This window comes from Candidozyma haemuli (assembly GCF_002926055.2).
Source record: "Candidozyma haemuli strain B11899 chromosome Unknown D_2014730914, whole genome shotgun sequence".
NCBI lineage: Eukaryota > Fungi > Ascomycota > Pichiomycetes > Serinales > Metschnikowiaceae > Candidozyma > Candidozyma haemuli.
Genome location: NW_020289911.1, coordinates 868184 through 887723, shown reverse-complemented (window position 1 = coordinate 887723; position 19540 = coordinate 868184). Strand labels below are relative to the sequence as shown.

Genomic DNA, 19540 nt, shown 5'->3' with positions numbered 1-19540 from the left:
TGCCCCACAATGTCGAGTACTCGTTTCCAGGCTTTGATCTGATAACTCTTCCAGAAGTTCCTTATCTTAACTGTTTACAGAAAACATGTCCCAGGACAAAAACAATGCTCCAAACGTCCCCAACGGCTGGACCGCTCGTTTCGACGATAACTATAAACATTGGTTTTTCGTGGACTTGAGCACCAAGAAGTCCCAATGGGACGCTCCTCTGGGAACAACCTGGGGAAAGAACGATGATGACGTGGCTCCACCTCCATATGATCCAAACGGAGGAGGTTCTGGTGGCGATCGTTCCCAGGGCCAGCCCCAGGCTCAGGCTGCTCCAGCTCAGAATCATCTGGGTGGTGGCGCAGGCGGTTACCAACAACAAGGCTACGGAAACGCCGGTGCTGGCCCTGGCCCAGGTCCCGGCCCAGGATATGGCCAAGGTCCTCCTCAACAGTTTGGCGGGTACCCTCCTCAACCGGGTTACGGTTACCCCCCTCAACCGGGCTATGGTTATCCTCCTCAGCCAGGTTATGGATACCCTCCATACCAGCAAATGCCTCCACAGCAGATGCAACAACAACCACAGCGTAGTAGAATGGGCGGTGCCGGTGGTATGGCCTTAGGTGCTGGTGCTGGTATGTTGGGTGGTATGATGATGGGTAATGCCATTGCTGGTGGACAGGCTGATGCCTATAGAGATGGATACATGGACGGTAACATGGACGATGGCGGTGGAGATTACGGTGGAGGTGACTTTGACGGTGGAGACTTTTAAAAACAGGGAAGAAGCATTGAGTGTTTTGCTGTCTAGAGCGAGTTGGTTTTTCCTACGGTTTGTCTTTGTAGCATTGTTCCTGCCTACCCTCGTTTGTCATATATAGAGCTTTCTGAAAGCCCCAAATGTATCATTGCATTCATAAGAAATAGATGTAGACGATGAATTGTGATAGAGACTGGTATGTCCAGGCTACGTTGTTGCTGGGGGAAAGCGGAAACATGGAATCCTATACCTTGCCTCGGTCGAAACTCTGAAACATTCAAAAAGCACTAGTACCTTCTCTATGTCCCTTCCAAGCATTTTCAGGTAACACCGAGTCATTGTATCGACTCCTGGAGCCGGTTACTTCCCGAAGCGGGTTTTTGCAACCAGTCAGAAAGAAGACCATATACATCTTCACAACGAGAGATGCATTTGAGAAACTAAAAAGACCGTTACGATCCTAATCCTCTTCCAATTCCAGCTTAAATATCTAATTTGCTTTTTCCTCTTCTTTAGTCAATTATATGGGATGGTGGGTTGGTCAGCTTTGGAGGCCCTCTTCTGTACACCCGTGCACCACGACTCAACCAACCAAAAGGCATTTTTTTCTATTACGCTTGAGCATCTTGAGCATATAACCTCCCTTTAGATCCACCAAATAACCAGCATAATGAGAGTCACCAGAGTGTTAAGACAGGCCGAGGAGGTCCTCGTCAAGGCTGCTTCCGGTTACCCAACCGGTTTGGCCGGTTTGTACCAGCACCCAAACCCAAGACCAGCATTGATTTCCCTTTATACTCATACCTTGTCTTTCCTTACGAAAAACTTCCCAGAGCATTCCGTCTACAGACAGTCTGTGGAGGCCATGACCAAGAACAGATTGAAGATTGTTGAAGAGAACGAAATCAACGAGGTTATTGAAAACAAGATTGGTGGTGGTTTGATTGAAGAGATTGTTGTGCAGGCCAACGACGAGTTGCACTTGGCTAGAGAGTTGTCCCAGTTGAAGGCATGGGAAGAATTGGAGGAGAAGCCATTGGAGGACCAGTGGACGTACTTTGGTAGAAAGATCAACCAGTAAACTGGAGAGACAGAAGAATAAGTATAGGGCTAATGTAAAATAAGTATCATTTATCCAACACGTAAAGAATAAACGCTATAAAGGCAGCTTAAAATTAGTAATTCCACTTAAGACAGAAAAGGCCTCAATAGGTCATGATAGGCCACAATTATATCTGAAGCGGATGGTCTTTGGGTCCGGGGCGGCTTTAACAGCAGTTGTTCTTAACGCTGTTAGTCGTCAGAGAAACATTGATGCCTGAGCTGCCCTGCTGGGGCTCCTCATCGACAGTCTTATCTTGAATGATACCAGCCAACTCGTAGAAGATAGCTTCAACGTTCTCGTTGGTCTTGGCACTAGCCTCCAAGAATGGAATCTTCAACTTGGATGCCAACTCCTCACCTTGCTCTCTGGACACCTGTCTGTTTTCCTGGTCGTCAGACTTGTTACCAACCAAGAAAATCTGGGCATTCTCGTTGGCATGTGGAGTGACGGTGTTGAACCAGTTTTCGACATTTTCAAAAGTTCTGGCGTCGGTCACGTCGTAAATCAACACGATACCCCTGGCGCCTCTGTAGTACGAAGTGGTGATGGTCCTGAATCTCTCCTGGCCAGCAGTGTCCCAGACTTGCAACTTGATCTTCTTGCCTTTGCTCTCAATGGTTCTGATCTTGAAGTCAATGCCAATGGTGGTGATGAAGGAAGGGTTGAACTTGTCCTCAACAAAACGTAACAACAAACACGACTTGCCCACACCGGAGTCTCCGATGAGCAACAACTTCATGATCATGTCGTACGATCTAGATGGCGCTTTATCACTCATGTTGTGCTGGTTTTCACTATGTGTAATCGATTAGGGGCTAAGCAACCGAACAGGTTATTAGAAAAGACGAGCACTTGGTAGTAGTAAAAAAAAAAAAAAACGTCGGCAACTGAATGAATGTGCGACGAATTGGCTCTTTGAATGTTATTGAAGGCACGGGGAAATCGACCTTGTTCTTTCTAAATAAAAAATTAGCACTATTTCTTGCCCTGAAGCTGTTCCGTGGTTCTTGGTTTGACTTCAATATGCGACAGGTGCACGGGAGCTGGTCGTGCCAGCACAGTATATGTACTGCACGAAAGCCCCGGTTCCTTGTAGTCACCAGCCTCCGAACGGGCCGTTCAGGGTGGTGGATTTGGGGGAAAATTGGGTGGCCAGAGATGGAAAGTATAAAATTGGTGATGAGTAAGTGGACTGATTTTGGAAAATTGGTTTTTTTGTTCTAGGGATTTTGGTGGGTTTATATACTTGTCCCTTTCTTGCTCCTCCCTCGTCTTCGTATAGACTGAGGGAGACTGAGGGATTGCGACCGTGTCTCAGGTACAGCCAGTGAGGGAGATGGAACACGGAAAATACACTTTTGTAGGGGGAGACATGAGGTTTGGGATTTGTTTGGTTTGGTTGCTTTCGGTGAGAATGACGTAAAAATTGGGTAAAATAGTTGGAGTAACTCCAACTCATATGGCCTTATAGTTCTGGCTCTATGTATATAGACGTTGTCTCTCTTCAGTCTACACATGCTTAACTGTTGACGTAGTATTCCAAATATCTATGACGGACCGAATATCATGGCCTTGTTTACAAGAAAACCTCAGCATTAATCTCCACCGACGAGGCAGCGTATGGGATTTCAAAGTGGCTCAACACCTCTGGGTGCAAAACACCAATGGCACCAACATGCTGGGGCTCGGCTCCTTCACTAACTCTGAAGAAGATCTTAGCACCTCTTCCTGGGAAGAAAGTAGGGTTGGCGTCATCCTGCTCTATCCAGTAACCTCTGGCCTTGTTCTCCTGAGGCTTTTCTATCCATGGGGTTCTGACAGTTTGCATAATCTTGCCCAACAAACCTTGGACGTATTCGAAACCAGAAGTCTTACCAGCGTAGATGGCACTCCAGTTTCTCTGGTTGAAGGCACCTCTCTCCAATTTGTCGTCCTTCAACACAATGTCACCACACTCGAAGACCTTAATTGGCAAAGAGTGTTTTCTGTTCTCCTTGATCGTTTTAAGGATACCTGGTAGTAACGTGGTTCTGACAACTTGGTACTCGAAGGTCTTAGGGTTCTCCAACTTGACAGCAGTAGAACCTTCGTCCTTTTGTCTTAAGAATCTGAAGTTCTCGTCGTGAGAACACAAGGTCAAAGGCAACACCTCCAAGTAGCCCGACTGAGAAGAGGCGAGTCTAAGAATGTCAGCAACCTTGTTGATTGGCAATGGAGCAGCGACCAAAGAATCACTTTGAGGTTTCGTCTTCTTCAAGTTGTTGAAACCGTATCCGATGGCAGCATCTTCCATGATATCACACTGGTGCAAGATATCCGTTCTGGTGATTGGAATCTCGACATCGAGAATATTCTCCTCGCTGGATGGCTTAGCTTGCAAGGACATCTTCTTCAACAATTTGGCGATCTCGTCAGCGCTGTACTTCAAGCCCAAGCACGAGTTGATGTATGGAACCTCGGCCTGGAACTTTCTTGGAGTGACGTTAGGGCTCACTCTGTCTTGCTTGTTGTGAGGAGAGTTGATCTGGACTGGTTCAATCACGAATGGCTTCTTGCAGTGAGTAGAGAACATGGCGACCATCTGCTCAATGACGATATCAGTCTTGGTCTTATCGGTACCGGTGACTTCAATGAACACATTCTTCGTATTGAGAGAAATCTTGGAGTGGTTGGAGTTGATAATTGGTGGCAAAGAGCACACAGTTTTCTTAGAGTCGTAGATGACTGGGTACACTGGGGAGTCTTTGATGATGTGCAAGTACTTACCCAAGTTCTTGTCCTTCTCGTAAAAGTCCATCAACTCAGCACCGTCCATAACCTTCTCCTGGTTCAATGGAGCGAACTTGATGTCCTTTGGTGGGAGAGCCTGGTACACGAATGGAGGAGTCAAGGTATCCAAGTCATGGGTACCGATAGCGACCAAGGTTCTGTTACGGCACAAGTTGGTGTGCAATTTGTCCTGCAAAGCAATGAAGGAAGCGTATTTCCTCTCGTCAAACTCCACATCTCTCAACACAGCAGCAGCAGCGTAAGGTCTAATCTGCTGGGTGGATTCCTCAATGGTCATGGTGATCTCAGGCTTAGATGGCTCCAAAACGTACTTTGGGGCTTCAGCTCTACCCAAGAACTCATTGAGAGCTTGAGCAATACCTTCGATACATAACATATCGTATCTGTTGGCAGGAATCTCGATCTTCAACTGAGGTCTTTCACCTTCAGCGCATTCATCGGTGGTGTCTTCGTCCAACTCAAGGCCGAAATCGAAACATAATTCGTCGAACTCTTCAGTGGTGTATTCTTTACCTAAAAGATCGTAAAGATCAGCCTTATCACAGGGAATAGTTGGCATTTTTCAGTGAATTTGGTTAAGATAGGTGCACCTCTAAATTTTTTTGGAAATTTAAAGTGAGTAGTACAGTACTGAAAATTACGCGCTCAAAAATGAGTCAAGTCTGTAAACTAGTGATCTCTATTAAATGCAATCATCTTATATGGTGTGTCATCGTTAAGCTTCCTCTTGCTTTTTCTCTTTGTTGAGGGGGTTTGGAATCTTGGTTTTGAGGTTCTGGAACACCGAAGTAGGCGGTTCTTTCTCAAGCTCAACATCCTCATTCATCTTCAATTCCTTATGGTTTGGGTCCACTTCCTGGCGGACCTTCTTGAGCTGTTCAGGATCTTGTTCACTGATCTTTTCAATGTCATTAATCTCTTCTGCTAATGCACTAACGTCAAAAATGGCCTCGGCACGTTGCTGTTCTTGCTCTTGTTCTTGACGTCTCTGGGTTCCTGTGGTTCCTCCGGTGCCCTCTTCATATTCTTCAAATTCACCGTTTCCGTTCTTATCTTCCTCCTGCTTGGCGGCTTCATCGTACACACCCCACCAGTTCTTCTGCTTGGGCTTGAACCAGCTCTTCCAAGATTTTTGTTCCTTCGAGGCCTCCTCAATCTTTTCCTTCTCCATCTTGGCTCTGGCTTCATCAAACTCAGAAATGAGCTGTCTTTGTCTTTCACCTTGCTCTGGATCAGGTTCTTCGATTTCAGCGAACTCATCACTCAAGACCTCCCAGTTCATCAATCTCAAAATCTTAGGAACAGCTTTTCTGTACGACATATGTCCCTCCACAAGCTCAGTACAGTCAAAGTTTTCCACGTCAGGAATGTTCTCAATTGGTGAAAGACCTGCGACAGTCAGCAATCCACCGCCTGTAGCTCTGAACAAGTACCCAAGAATCCAATCGTTCTTAGAGTAACCATTGACAAATTTACCACTGACAACGGAACGAGCCAACGTGATCTGTTCATACTTCACTGCAACTGGGTTACCCAACAAAATAACATTCTCAACAAGACCGTATCCACCACGTTGAGCGAGTTCAATGAGACAAGAGTAAATCAATCTGGAGCCTAGCGAGAAACCAACCAATGTAATAGGTCTAACACCCATGTTACCCGACATCAAGGTGTCAGCCAAGATCTTTCCGGCTTTCCAGGCACGGTCAAGAGAAACATTCCAAGGATTATCAAGCAAGTAAGAAAGCTTAGAAAGAGCCATTGGAAGTTGGATAGCCGACATCAAGGCAGAAAGGATAGTGGCACCAAGAATCTGCTGAATAGAGGTACTCAATGCTTCAGTTGCCAAGATACCAATAGTCTGACCCATAGATCTCAACATCTCTGGTTCCCAAAGCAACGAAAACATATCACCCATGACAGGGTCAACTGTGGAGAAAGGAAGACGAACATCATCTAGGTCACCATTCATCCATCCACTGACCGTGATAATAAGATTTGTTCTCTTATTATTGTGCAATGGTTTAAGTTCGAATGTTTGAACATCACCCGTTCTTCTTGCACCAGCTTTGGATCCCATTTTTGCACCAGCGGCCACACCACCAGTAGTAATAATGGCACTGCCACCAACACCGGCTAAGAAACCACCAGTTCCTCCGATACCAACAGTGGTTAAACCAGCAGCCAAACCGGCGCCGATCAAAGGAGCTAACAATCCCGCAGATAAACCAATGGCAAGGGAACCACCAATCGTTGCCATACCAATGTATGCCAATCTCTTTCTCTTATTCTTCTGGATATGCTTATCGATAAACAGTCTGTCGCTCAACTTATCATCTCTATTTTCAATACTCTTCTGGCCTGTATCCATTTCCAAGCTCTCAATGAGCCTTCTCTCGAACTGGTATACTTCAATGTTCAAAATGCCCAAGTAGTTTGCAAATATGATGAAAAGAGTTCTCGATCTGCTATCAAAATACCCATCGCTAAGCAAAAGCAAAAACAAGTCACAAACAAGGACCCATCTCAAATCAAAGTCTTTGGATAGCTTGTTCACAATAGGTTTCTGTGTCTCAAGCATCAACAAGCTCTGCGATAAGTCTTCAACTTGCACGCCATGCGTACTCAAGTTATCGATCATATTTTTCTCTTGCTTATTGATATCCAAGTGCTCTTCAAGCTTGTTCATAATGTACTTTGTCCAGTTGGCAAAGTTCTTCTGGGCGAGACCCATTGGTTTGGACATTCTAAAGGTAGTCCTTTGGTTGAGCTTAGCCAACGAAGCAGCCTGGTCAACCGTAATGAGTTTCACCATTCCGATGTATGCAAATTTCTGTGATTCGGTCAAGAGACCTCTTGTTCCAGCAAGCGTCTCCTTGGAATCGATCCCCTCATCACCATAGTCAAACGTCTCATCATCTTCATCCTCAGCAGTCTTGTCACGCAGACCCTGAAGCTCAAAAAGAAAGTTGGTCTTTTCATCAAGTCTGGCGTACTTGTTCAATTGCTCTTCGGTATCGATTTTAGTGTATCCTCTAGCGTCTCTGTGTTCAAGCAGTTCAAACTCATTATCACGAGTGAACTCAAGATTACCTCTATCGTCATAGTAATCCTGTTTAGCAACCTTCTTCATCGACTTCCACCCGTCAGTGTTAGAACTAAAGAAATCTTCCTCTGGCTTAGCCTGTGGCTCCTCCTCCTCTTCCTTGTCGCTTAACTCATCTGCAGCATCTGCCTCTTTATGTTCTGGATTTCTAGTAAGATCATCGCTGCTCACTATATGAGGCTCTGGCAGACCACTACTGAGGTTAAACTCCACAAATTGAGACTGTGGTGTTCTTGGAGGCCGCAAACTGCTTATCTCTGTAGGGTCATTCTTAGATTCAGCTTCCAAGGCCGGAAGAGCTGGAAGTTCGCCCACGCCGATTCTGGAGTTGAACTCGCGAGAGTTATTTTTGGAGAAGGTTCGAGGTAGTTGAAACCTTTCGGGCCCTGTCTCTTCACTCATTTGGAATTGGTAGCAAGTGTAGAAGAGTAGGGATAACCTTTGTCTTACGTATGTGTGTGATGTGCAGGGATTGCAACTACCGAGCCGACAAGAAAAGGGTGGTCAACGGAAAGAATATGCAAAATTTCTAGGCATACAAGGAAGGGTCTTAAACGCGGTTTTGTTCACATCAGATCACAGTGGGATTGCTTGAGGGAGGCGGTATCTACGAATGAGTACTTGATCTTACACTCAAATACTCTGCTTAAAGATGTATGCAACATGGTTTTACTCAGACGATCAGCAGCCAAATGGCCTTCGCAGAGTCCAGGAATATGTTGCCTGAAGCCATAGTGGCCGAGCTGCAACCACAAGCATCATGCTAGGCACAACACTCGTGGTGAGCTCAAGACCGGCCCCTTACTCTGCAACCTGTCGACGGAGCTACTCTGTTCAATGGCTCACAAGGAGCACTGAGCGGCTAGTACTGACACTCCCCTCCCACATCTAGCACCAAAACTGCCATCGCTCAACCCCTTTCGGAGGACCAATGGCAGCATGGCACGTTAAAACAACATGGAAGGCCAGGACCAGGTCCTGGTGAAGAAGTGCCCGAAGGGAACCACTCATAAAACTTGCTTCTCGAGCGCCGATCTGCTAGAGGCGTCGCCACAGCAGTGGAAGGGCAACCTCTTGCGAGATTTAGCCCCAACACGGCGCTGGGCTTCCCCCCTAACACAGGTTGGTGTTGAGATAAAGAAAAAAAGGAAAAATATTTAGGTGCGAGATGAGCGCCTTTTATACTCGCGAGACAGGAAATTTCCCATACATGGGTCCTCATCGCACATCTCGCGTATTCAGTACTGAGCCCTAACTGGTAACCCTGAACTCCCAATGAATAGAAGACAAGCTAGATATAATGCTAAGAAGCAGAATAGTCCTTTGCAGCCTAAAGAGCAGAGTCCAGTATCACATGACAGTGTGAGTTCGGATGCTGCTGCTCCTTCCAGTACTCAGCTACCGTTCAGTTCAGAGTATGCATTAGAGTCTAGGAAAGTGGTTGATCTCTTTCTTGAAAACTTCAAATACATTCTTGCTGCCGATGACCTTCAAGAAATGATCCAAAAGGTGAAGGGCGACCTCTACAATCGTGATTACCTCTCGGCGTTTGACAGTGATGATAAGAGATTTGCGTATGTAGCGAGATGGTCTCCTGCAAGGGCATTGGCTTACGCTTCCCTTTTCTCGTCTCTAGAGCCTCTCAGACAGCTCCTTGCTGACCCAAACAAGGAGACTTCTGCTTTGTGTATTGGAGGAGGCGCTGCATCTGAATTGGTCGCTTTGGGGTCTATGTTTGCATGTCTAAAGCAGCCCAATGGAGATACTCCTTCCAAATTGCATCTCAACGTCATTGACATTGCCGATTGGTCAACCATTGTCGGCAGCTTGTCAAGCTATATCAGTCAGAAGTGGTTCTATAACCCTGCAAAGTTCACCAGTGAGTTTGTCCTTGGAGATGTTCTCTCACAGAATGCTGAATCTCTTCGACTTGCACTGTTGGACTTCATCACGCTTCTATTCACCACAAACGAACTCTTCTGTGAAAAGAAAACCGAGACGATAAAGCTTTTGCAAATGTTGAGCTCGCATTGCCGTAAAGGAGCCTTGCTTCTCATCGCTGAAAGCGCTGGTTCATATTCTCATATTACGGTCGGATCGAAAAGATTCCCGGTTCAATTCCTCATCGACACCATCTTAGCTGGCAAGCCAGGAGCCAGTGATGGTGCATGGGAAATCGTCGATCAAAATGAAAGCTGCTGGTACAGAATCAACACAAAGGAGGTAGAATACCCGATCAAATTGGAAAATATGCGGTTCTTCTACCGTTTGTATAGAAAAAACTAACCAACGGGCCCTCAAAGGGACAATTTGCCCAACTTCTTCTCGACATCGTCTGTAGCATCGTCGTCTTTCTTGCTTTCCGCGGACTCTTCCTTCTTTTCTTTCTCGTCTTGTCCTGTCTCTTCCTCTTTAGCCTTGATATCCTCTGCAACTTCGTGAGCTTTCTCTTCTGCTGTCTCTGGCTTTTCACCGCTGAATTCTGCCTTTGCTTTTTCGTGAAGCTCGTCAAGCTCTTTTCTCCATCCAAGGAGATCGGCAATCAATTCAGCGGCTTCGTCACAATCGTGTTGCAAAATGATATCGGACTTTCTTTTGGAGTATTTGAAGTCTCCAACAACCTCCTTGTTGATCAAGGTACGCAAAGTCTTCTTGCCAACTTCACTAGGCAAGTTAGCAAATGGCATGACTGTCAAAGACGTACCAGCGACGATGGCAACGTCCACTTCGTCAGCGTCATCTCGCCACAGGTAGAAGAACTTCTCTGGAAGACCTTCTCCGAAGAAAGTAATATCAGGCTTAACGTACCCCTTACATTTAGCACATACGGGTATACCCTCGTTCTTGCTTTTGTCAAACATGTGCTTCTTCAATGTCTCACTCAGCATCTCTTCGTGACAGTCGATGCAATGATTGTTTGCAAAAGAACCATGGGCCTCCACCATGAACTCATCCTTCAAACCAGCAAGTCTCTCTAAAGTGTCGATGTTCTGTGTGTATACCCTCTTCAAGAGATCTTTATCTTGAAAGAGCCTGACTAGATAGTGGAACTTGGATGGAACAAACTTGCCTGGGTAAAGTTCATCACATAAAGTATAAAAAGCCTTGGGGCTATCTCTAAAGTAATCAATGTCAAAAACCGCTTCTGGGTATGGAAGATCAAGCTTTTTAAGGTTTGAATATAAGCCGGTCTTTGGGCTTCGAAAGTCCGGAATGCCACATGAGGTCGAGATACCGGCGCCCAAGAAGAACGTGACTTTTTTGTTCCCTTTCTGAATAGCCTCTATAAGAGGAGCTAGCTTTTTCTCGGGAGTTGGCGAAGAAAAGAACATGGGTGTAGCTGCAGCTGTAATCTTTGCTCTTGATAAGCCTATAATAGCACTGTCTATATATCTGCACAGGAAGAAAGGCATGAACGTATCAGCAGACTGTAAGGAATCCCAGAAGGGGACTCTCCAGGGAATAGAAAAAGCGGATTAAATTGGAGAAAAGCAATGGCTCATCTTTGTAAAATATAACTTTTTTCAAAATGCATCTATCCAAGAATCACAAATATATGTACTGATTCTGGTGGTAATTTCTTGCATACAATGGTATAACCTTCGAAAAGTGAGTCTTGCTTTCTGACCGTCTTACTTGCCACAGACGAAAACGTCCAACTATGAAAGTATGTACTTAAAGCTTTGCTTTTCCAGAGTTTTCAGTTATTAACAACATAGCAAAGAATCACATCTTTAGATCTCCAGATCCTTACCGGAGAATTGCGAGAATCCATATTGAACTATAGGTTGCAAAATATCTATAATGTGGCGAACTCAGCAAGACAGTATGTGTTGAAATTTGGTTTGCCTGACTCCAAGAAGAGTCTTGTGCTTGACTGTGGAAATAAGCTTCATTTGTCTGATTTTGAGAGACCAATTGCTCCTGCTCCATCCAACTTCGTGACTAAGTTGAGAAAGCACTTGAAGAGTAGGAGACTTTCGAACTTGAAGCAGCTTAGGAATGATAGAGTGCTTGTGTTTGAGTTTTCTGATGGGCAGTTCTACCTTGTTCTTGAGTTCTTCAGTGCTGGAAATATGTTATTGTTGGATGAAGAAATGAAGATTTTGTCGCTTCAGAGACTTGTCACGAATACTGAGGCTGGTAACGATAAGTATGCTGTCAATGAGACCTACAGGATGTTTGACAAATCACTCTTTGCTGAAGAGGCATCCTATCAAAAAACCATATTCACAAGCGACACAGTCAAGGACTGGGCTGCTACTCATAAGCAGAAGCTTGTCAATGATACCTCTGAAAAGAAAAAGAAGAAGGTTTTCTCCATTCATAAGCTTGCATTTGTCAATGCAAGTCATCTTTCAAGTGACCTTATTCTCAAGGCTCTTGCCGAAGTGGACGTTTCTCCTACTCAAAGCTGCCTAGAAGTGGTGGAAGATCAGGATAAACTAGACCAAGTCGTGGAGGCTCTTAACTTGACAGAGACAAGATATGAGGAACTCCTCAGCAATATCCAGAATGAGAAGGTTCGTGGTGTCATTGTGGAGAAGAAAAATAACTTGCATGATCCTAGTAACCCTGACTCCTTGGAGTTTGTCTATGAAGAATTCCACCCTTTTGTCCCATTCAAGAGTGACAAGAAGACATTCAGATTCCAAGAAGTTGATGGCTATAACAAAACACTCGATAAGTTTTTCACGACACTTGAGTCTACCAAATATGCATTAAGAATTGAACAGCAAAAACAGCATGCCCAAAAGAGATTGGACACTGCAAAGAATGAGAGAGATAGACAGATCCAACTGTTGCAAATTCAGCTGGAAAATAATGAAAAGAAGGGTAACACGATTATATATCATGCTGACTTGGTGGAGGATTGCAAACTGTCAATTCAAGAATTGCTCAACAAGCAAACGGACTGGGAAATCATTGAAAAGCTAACGAAAATGGAACAGTCCAAGGGTAATAAGGTGGCCAAGACCATAAGACTTCCGCTTAATCTCAAGGAAGGTAAAATTAAGCTAGCATTGCCTGATCCTGACAGCTTCCAGGAGGAAGAAGAGGTTGAATCTGATGCATCAAGCGCATCTTCTGATTCAGAATCCAGCAGTGAGGATGAGTCCAGTTCCGAGAGTGAAGACGAATCCAGTGAACTGGATTCGGACTCCAGCGACTCTGACTCTGACTCTGAGTTTGAAGAGTCCCAACCTAAGAAGAAGAAGAAGGCGCCAAAGTCTAAGGCGCAACCCTCAGCTCCAACTGTGAATGTCGACATCGACCTCACGCTCTCTGCATTTGCCAATGCCCGTCTCTACTTTGACTCGAAGAAGACAGCTGATTCTAAGCAAACCAAGGTGGAACAAAATACGCAGTTCGCCTTGAAGAATGCCGAAAGAAAGATTCAGAAGGACTTGGCCAAGAATCTTAAGAAGGAAACAGATGAGCTCAAGGCCATCAGGCCAAAATTCTGGTTTGAAAAGTTCTTCTGGTTTGTCACAAGCGATGGATATTTGTGTCTATCAGGAAGAGACGATTTGCAGACTGATATGATCTACTACAGACACTTCAGTGATAATGATTATTATGTTTCTTCAGACGTTGAGGGCTCGCTCAAGGTTTTCATCAAGAATCCTTTTAAGGGCAAGCCACTCTCTCCATCCACCTTATTCCAGGCTGGTATTTTTGCATTGTCGACTTCTGCTGCTTGGAACGGCAAATCCAGCTCTTCTTCATACTGGATGGCAGGTGATGGCATTTCCAAGAAAGATATTGATGGGACTTTGTTGGGTCCAGGTAGACTCAATTTGAAAGGGAAAAAGAATCTTATGCCTCCAGCCCAATTGGTAATGGGCTTCGGTCTCTATTGGCTTGTTGATGAGGAAACCAACAAGAAATATACAGAGGCAAGAGTTCTGAAGCAAGAAGAACACGGTTTGCAACCTGAGGTAAGCAATAAGAAGAAGGATCTCGAGAACTTGAATCTTGCTGCTATTTTCACTGATCGGGAGAAGGAAAGCAATGAACAAGAAGGAACTGAGAATGTGGAGTCTAAGGAAGAAGAAGAAGAAGAAGACGGTACCGCCCCTCAAGAAGATGAGTCGACGCCTTCGGGTCCCTCCAATGATAATGAAGTCGAAAACATTACATCTCCTCTTCTGAAGGCTAATGTCCGTGGTAAGAAAGGAAAGTTGAAGAAGATCAACGCCAAGTACGCTGATCAAGATGAAGAGGAAAAGCTTATCAGGATGGAAGCATTGGGAACTCTCAAGCAAATCCAAGAGCGTGAAAAACAACAAGAAGCCGAAGCTAAACGTAAGGCTGAGCAGGAGAAAGAAAGGTATGCTGATAAGGGTGCTGAACGCTCCAGAGCGAAGGAAGCCAGACAGCTCAAGAAATATTTGCAAGACGACGAAGATGGTGTTGATGTCGCCTTCTTGGAGCAGCTCGATTCCCTATTACCTAGAGCGGCTAAAGATGATGTTGTTGGCGCTTTCGTCCCTGTCTTTGCCCCATGGTCTGCCCTCAGCAAGTTCAAGTACAAGGTTAAAATCCAACCTGGTTTTGGAAAGAAAGGAAAGTCTGTTACTGAGGCAATCCTGTATTTCTCCAACCGTAAAGTGGATGCTTCAAAGGAAGATGCAGAGTTGGATTGGCCAGAAGAACATGAAATGCTAAAGGGAGCCAAGTCTAATGACATCCTGGGCGTGTTCACTGTCAGCAAAGTGAAGTTGGTTTTGCCAGGAAGCAATGGAGGTGATAAAGGTAAAGGTGGTAAGGGCAGCGGAAAAGGTGGTGGAAAAGGTGGTGCTAAGAAAGGAGGAAAGAAGAAATAGATTATTCAAGAAAGCTCTTATTACAACTACTTACCTATCTAAGCCAATGTAGATTATGGAATGAGAACCATTCTACCGCTTACGTCACCTTTCTTGAGCTTTTCGATACATTCAGGGAGCTCCCTCAATGGGAAGGAAGTCACCTTGGGTTGAATCTTACCCTGTTTGACCAATTCATAGCACTCAGTGATGTCGTTACTTGTGCCCCAGAAGGACCCCAAGACACGGACTTCCCTCAATGCTAAATCACCCAAGTCAAACGACAAATGAGTGGCACCTAATCCGACTGGAATAATTGTTCCGTGAGACTTGATATACTTTTGACAGATTTCGAACGTTTTCTGGATAGCAACAAAGTCGAGACAGACATCATAAGTACCAGCAGCAGTGTTTGATGGAAGCTCACTGTAAACCTCGTCAGCGCCAAACTGCTTGGCCAAGTCGAGAGCAGACTTCTTGCTATCAAGAACAGTAACGTGGGCACCGAACAACTTGGCAATTTGAACACCGGTTGAACCCAATCCACCAGCTCCAATAAAAAGAGCTTTCTTTGCAGGAGTCAAGTTAGCCATCTTGATAGCATGGTATGGTGTCAACATAGCATCAGTGATAACGGCAGCCACAGCAGGGTCTGAAACCTCTGAAGGAACTTTAATCAAGTTACGTGGGTTCTTAACGAGCAAGTACTGTTGGTATCCACCGTCGTTTCCCAAACCAAGCCATTCGGTTTTAAGACAGTCGTTATCGTATCCTTGGCGGCACATGGAGCATACACCACAAGAGTTAGGACCAAAAGCAGCGACTCTATCGCCAAGCTCAAGGTGAGTGACTTCGTCTCCCTTCAGAGCCACCAGACCAAAGATTTCATGGCCCATGATGTAATTGTCACCAGCATCAAAACCATCCAAAAGGTGGAGGTCAGTATGGCAGAGACCTGCTGCCTCGATCTTAAGCAACACCTGGTTGCTAGCAGGAGCTTGAACCGGCAAGTCCTCTATCAAACGAATGTTTCTGAGCGACTTTTCGAATTTGAAGCCGTACTGTGTCTTTGGAATTGTCGCCATGGTTCTTGCAAGAAACTTCTTAGCTGACTGTTTGCAGATGTTCATCCTTACCGAGCAAACATGGGGTCAAGGCTGAATATATAGGCAAGTTCTAAGATATCCCTGAACGGTCCAGCCTTCTTCTTTAGGGGTCTGTGGCATGATTAGAGTCGGCCCCGCCGATTTCAGACATCGAACGGTCAGCTTTTCGCAGCCATTACTCACGCCAGTGTGTGGGAGTACTATTAAATGCGAGGCTTGTTGATACGAGGATACTTAAGCTTTTTGTTCTATTGTTAACTGAATAAAATGGCACCATTTTGGCCGCTACAAGTGAATTGTCTCAAACGTACTAAATTCTTTTGTAATTCCTTATAAATATCTTTTGGTATGTCACCTCTGGTCGGTTCGTTCGGCCCATTTAAAGTTAGGAGACAAGCCGCACAGTCACCTTATGATGGTGTCATGCTACGTACGTCTCTTGGCCCATGGGGAAGGGTTCCCTGGCATGGTTTAGACATGCATAGCCTCCCAAAGGGGTATGCCCTGCCGTTCCGTCGAGAATTCCGAGACCTACATGCGCCAAACGTCATATCTAGAATATAAAATATTACCGTAGATTCGTACCGAAGTTGCCGCTTCCAGCTGTAATGGCTTGTCTCGAGACTCATGAGCGAAGCAAGTCATCTATCTGCTCCTTAATTTTCTAGTCTCCACGCAAAGCACGGATCACAGCTGGTCGCCTCATCATGTATTTGGTCCATTTGTAAACCTCAGGGAACTCAACCTTGAGGTTAATGCCAATACGGTCAACGACGTTATTCCAAGGAACAAAGGATAAATCGGCAACGGTAGCGCGGTCGCCTACGAGCCAAACTGGGTAGTCAAAGTATCTTGACAGACTTAATGGCGTGGTGCCGGCGGAGTATGCAGCTGCGTTTTCTCTGTCCAAGTCCATGATGAGAGCCTCTCTTCTTTCGGCCAATGCCATTTCAATGACACCGTAAACTCTTCTCACCTCATCAGTGTATCTTTCCACGGCAGATGGCACCGGGCATGAGTGGAAGTACCTGAAATGTAATGCCTGGCCAATCATGGGGGCATGGCCAGAGGTCTGGAAGAACAACCACAGCGCAATCTGAGACTGCTCAATGAGATTGTCAGACCAAAGCAGGCACTCACCATTGTCCTTCAAGTACTTGGACACCAAGTAGAGGATGATAGCACCTGACTCCCAGATGGAGGTGTTTTCGTTATTGTGGTCGATGAGGGCAGGTACTCGGGCGTTTGGATTTATGGAAACAAATTCAGGGGCTCTTTGTTCGCCAGAATTGAAGTCCAAGAAGATGGTGCTGAAGGGAGAATTAAGCTCCAGTAATATTATAGCAACTTTGAAGCCATTAGGGGCTGACCTGTGAGAGAATAGCGTATAGCCCTCAGAAGGCTGGTTGGCGAAGAACTGGCTGATTCTTGATTGAGTAGCATGGTTGTTGGCGGCTTCATTATGGAGCTGCTGTTGTAATAAATTGAGGTTGACGGCATTTTGCTGTTGGTCCGAGAGCGATACTGACTTCAAGCCAGCACTCAAGTGTGAAATGGTCCCACCATTGCCTGGGTTTCCTTGGTTTTGCTGCACGTTCTCGCCGTGCTGGTGATTTTGTCCTTCATCCATGGCTTTAGAAGGGATAACGAAGATAAATTGGATTAATTAGATAAAGCGGTATTTCTGTCCACGAGCTTTTGGTCTTGGATGACGAGGAGGGAAAAACGGCTCGAGGTCTCTTTGCTTGTCCGTAAAAAGTTGACGTATGCCGTTATTCGAGACGACTAGTTGGTGTGTGGGTTAATGGCGTCTTGGCGATAGTGTGGATTGGAGCCTTGGTATTTCTACGTTGGACTTGTGCACCACAAGTGAGAAAGGAAAACCGCGCTTAGAAATTTCGGACACCAGGACTCTTGATGATTCACTAATTGGGATGTGAAAAACTTCTTTTGGGTGGGGTTACCGAGAGAAACGTATATTTAAGGAATGTTTTTGCCTCAGAAAATCAGATATCTCCTTTTTGTCCTATTTTTTTTGTAGGGCACTCTCTCAGGGTGAGACAAATTGTCTCCTATTATAGACGGATTTGCACACACAGTACAGTCTGGGTCTGTGCCACAGAGCCTTGACTCTTGCCAAAGGAGGCAAGTTTTGGAATTTTTCATCAAGCCTTGCTTTGCTGGCATTGCCCGTAAAATTTTCCACCTTTCCATTGCATGCGGTTCGATGCAACAGAACTGTCACATATTAAGCCTCAAAGTGACCTCGCAGCAGCCAGATTAACCAATGACGTAGTCTCATTGTATGTTTGACATATTTGCATGTTTTACTTGAGTTTTGGGAGAAGTGAAGTAGCAATGCAATAAAATACAAGCTAGGGAGCTAAACATTCAAGTTTTTTAATTTCTCTTCATATTTACATTTATTTGATGCATTTGAGTGAAAAAGCATTTCGCAGCCATTTCTCCTTGACACAGAAATGACAGAAATGTCTCCTAGAATCTACCTTGACCATAAATAACAATTCCCTCTCAAAAATCCAAATACCACAAACTACACGATCCAAAGAAGTCCATGTCTCCTCTAAACATATCTCCTCGTTCTATACCCATAAATCGTTTTTCACGTTCACTATCCTTGTGGCTCCCATCGACCATATGCATATGGCTGGTTTCGCAGCCATCACTAAAACGGAAAGCATAATCGACGTGACCATACAATCGCTCGCCCACAGCATAAAAAGGGGAGGTAAGAAGCTGGAGTAGATTTGAAAAAATTCAGCTTCACGATCCCATCAATTTTTCAACCAATTTTCCTCCATACCCCATATTTTTCACGTTTGTTAGACACTATCAGTTTACGGTTTCGGAATCGTGGCCCTGCAGGACAAAAACATAACATTTGCACATTCGTATCATACCCCCAACGCACTGTCTCCTAGCACGGTTATCCATCCTCGACCCCTGTATTCTTGTCAACAAGCACTTTACTTCTAATGGAACCGCACATTGCTGTGCTTGTGTTGGATACTCCCTTTGGCTCTGTTGCGGAAGAGTTTGGGGATTTCGGCGATAACGCCAAGGATCTCCTTAAGGATTCCAAACTTCCGCTCGTGAAGTATTATATCGCTTATGACCTTGATAAGCCAGAGCAGCAGGATGTCACTGACCTGACTTTGGAAAATCTCAGAGAGTATGTTGACTCTGGGGTGGTCAAGGGTATCGTTTTGACAGGTTCGAGATCTGATGCCTTTGATAACGAGAATCCTTGGATCCAGCTGACCGACAAATTCCTCAAGTTCCTTATTGCCAACAAGCCAGGGTTCCCAATGGTGGGATTCTGCTTTGGCCATCAGATCTTGGCTAAGAACTTGGGTTCCAAGGTCAACAGAAACACAAATGAGAATGGCTGGGAGTGTGGCATCACTACTATTTCCTTGAACAAAAGCATTCTTTCAGTGGAGAAGTCTCCCTTTGTTGACACTTTGGATACCGAAGATGGTAATGTGCTCGAGCATATTAATTTGGTAGAGTTCCATAGGGACATTGTCTATGGCTTACCTCCAACCTCCAACGCTTCTTCGAATTCTTTGGCGTCCCAAACAACCTTTCAATCTATTGGAAGCACTAACAAATGTTCAATTCAGGGTCTCGTGACGGAGTCCGGTCCCGTTAAGGTCCTCACCTTCCAAGGCCACCCCGAATACTCCACTCGTTACGCCTTGAAACTTTTGGAGCTTACCCATAGTATTGGCATGATTGACAAGGCTACTTTCGATCGACTGAGTTATAAGACCAACAACTTGATCAATCATGGCCCTGTTATCGCCAACGTTGTTCTCAAATTTTTCGAAGCCCACAGCTGATTACGTTCCT

General features: G+C 45.1%; 11 protein-coding genes across 11 annotated transcripts; 5 read left to right on the top strand and 6 right to left on the bottom strand. All coding sequences in view use genetic code 12, as the record gives it.

The window, feature by feature from the left end:
• Window positions 1–85: 85 nt before the first annotated feature.
• IFU5 (WW domain-containing protein IFU5) lies at window positions 86–763 on the top strand (the record flags this gene model as incomplete). The annotated part of the gene is made up of 1 exon (XM_025486494.1): window positions 86–763. One exon carries the CDS (start codon window positions 86–88, stop codon window positions 761–763), a length of 678 nt encoding a protein of 225 aa, XP_025344044.1.
• Window positions 764–1418: 655 nt separating this feature from the next.
• MCI4 (Mci4p) lies at window positions 1419–1829 on the top strand (the record flags this gene model as incomplete). Its single annotated transcript, XM_025486493.1, has 1 exon — window positions 1419–1829. One exon carries the CDS (start codon window positions 1419–1421, stop codon window positions 1827–1829), a length of 411 nt encoding a protein of 136 aa, XP_025344043.1.
• A 187-nt stretch (window positions 1830–2016) lies between these two features.
• Window positions 2017–2631, bottom strand: SEC4 (Rab family GTPase; the record flags this gene model as incomplete). Its single annotated transcript, XM_025486492.1, has 1 exon — window positions 2017–2631. The coding sequence occupies one exon, from the start codon at window positions 2629–2631 to the stop codon at window positions 2017–2019; it is 615 nt and encodes a 204-aa protein (XP_025344042.1).
• A 798-nt stretch (window positions 2632–3429) lies between these two features.
• FRS1 (phenylalanine--tRNA ligase subunit beta) lies at window positions 3430–5202 on the bottom strand (the record flags this gene model as incomplete). Its single annotated transcript, XM_025486491.1, has 1 exon — window positions 3430–5202. The coding sequence occupies one exon, from the start codon at window positions 5200–5202 to the stop codon at window positions 3430–3432; it is 1773 nt and encodes a 590-aa protein (XP_025344041.1).
• A 156-nt stretch (window positions 5203–5358) lies between these two features.
• On the bottom strand, window positions 5359–8151 carry CXQ85_002827 (uncharacterized protein; the record flags this gene model as incomplete). The annotated part of the gene is made up of 1 exon (XM_025486490.1): window positions 5359–8151. One exon carries the CDS (start codon window positions 8149–8151, stop codon window positions 5359–5361), a length of 2793 nt encoding a protein of 930 aa, XP_025344040.1.
• Window positions 8152–9024: 873 nt separating this feature from the next.
• Window positions 9025–9976, top strand: CXQ85_002826 (25S rRNA (uracil2843-N3)-methyltransferase; the record flags this gene model as incomplete). Its single annotated transcript, XM_025486489.1, has 2 exons — window positions 9025–9861; window positions 9890–9976. 2 exons carry the CDS (start codon window positions 9025–9027, stop codon window positions 9974–9976), a joined length of 924 nt encoding a protein of 307 aa, XP_025344039.1.
• A 70-nt stretch (window positions 9977–10046) lies between these two features.
• On the bottom strand, window positions 10047–11081 carry HST2 (histone deacetylase; the record flags this gene model as incomplete). Its single annotated transcript, XM_025486488.1, has 1 exon — window positions 10047–11081. The coding sequence occupies one exon, from the start codon at window positions 11079–11081 to the stop codon at window positions 10047–10049; it is 1035 nt and encodes a 344-aa protein (XP_025344038.1).
• Window positions 11082–11410: 329 nt separating this feature from the next.
• Window positions 11411–14579, top strand: CXQ85_002824 (uncharacterized protein; the record flags this gene model as incomplete). Its single annotated transcript, XM_025486487.1, has 2 exons — window positions 11411–11416; window positions 11469–14579. 2 exons carry the CDS (start codon window positions 11411–11413, stop codon window positions 14577–14579), a joined length of 3117 nt encoding a protein of 1038 aa, XP_025344037.1.
• Window positions 14580–14632: 53 nt separating this feature from the next.
• On the bottom strand, window positions 14633–15688 carry ADH5 (Adh5p; the record flags this gene model as incomplete). The annotated part of the gene is made up of 1 exon (XM_025486486.1): window positions 14633–15688. One exon carries the CDS (start codon window positions 15686–15688, stop codon window positions 14633–14635), a length of 1056 nt encoding a protein of 351 aa, XP_025344036.1.
• A 640-nt stretch (window positions 15689–16328) lies between these two features.
• On the bottom strand, window positions 16329–17294 carry URE2 (Ure2p; the record flags this gene model as incomplete). Its single annotated transcript, XM_025486485.1, has 1 exon — window positions 16329–17294. One exon carries the CDS (start codon window positions 17292–17294, stop codon window positions 16329–16331), a length of 966 nt encoding a protein of 321 aa, XP_025344035.1.
• Window positions 17295–18660: 1366 nt separating this feature from the next.
• CXQ85_002821 (putative amidotransferase) lies at window positions 18661–19530 on the top strand (the record flags this gene model as incomplete). The annotated part of the gene is made up of 1 exon (XM_025486484.1): window positions 18661–19530. The coding sequence occupies one exon, from the start codon at window positions 18661–18663 to the stop codon at window positions 19528–19530; it is 870 nt and encodes a 289-aa protein (XP_025344034.1).
• Window positions 19531–19540: the final 10 nt, after the last annotated feature.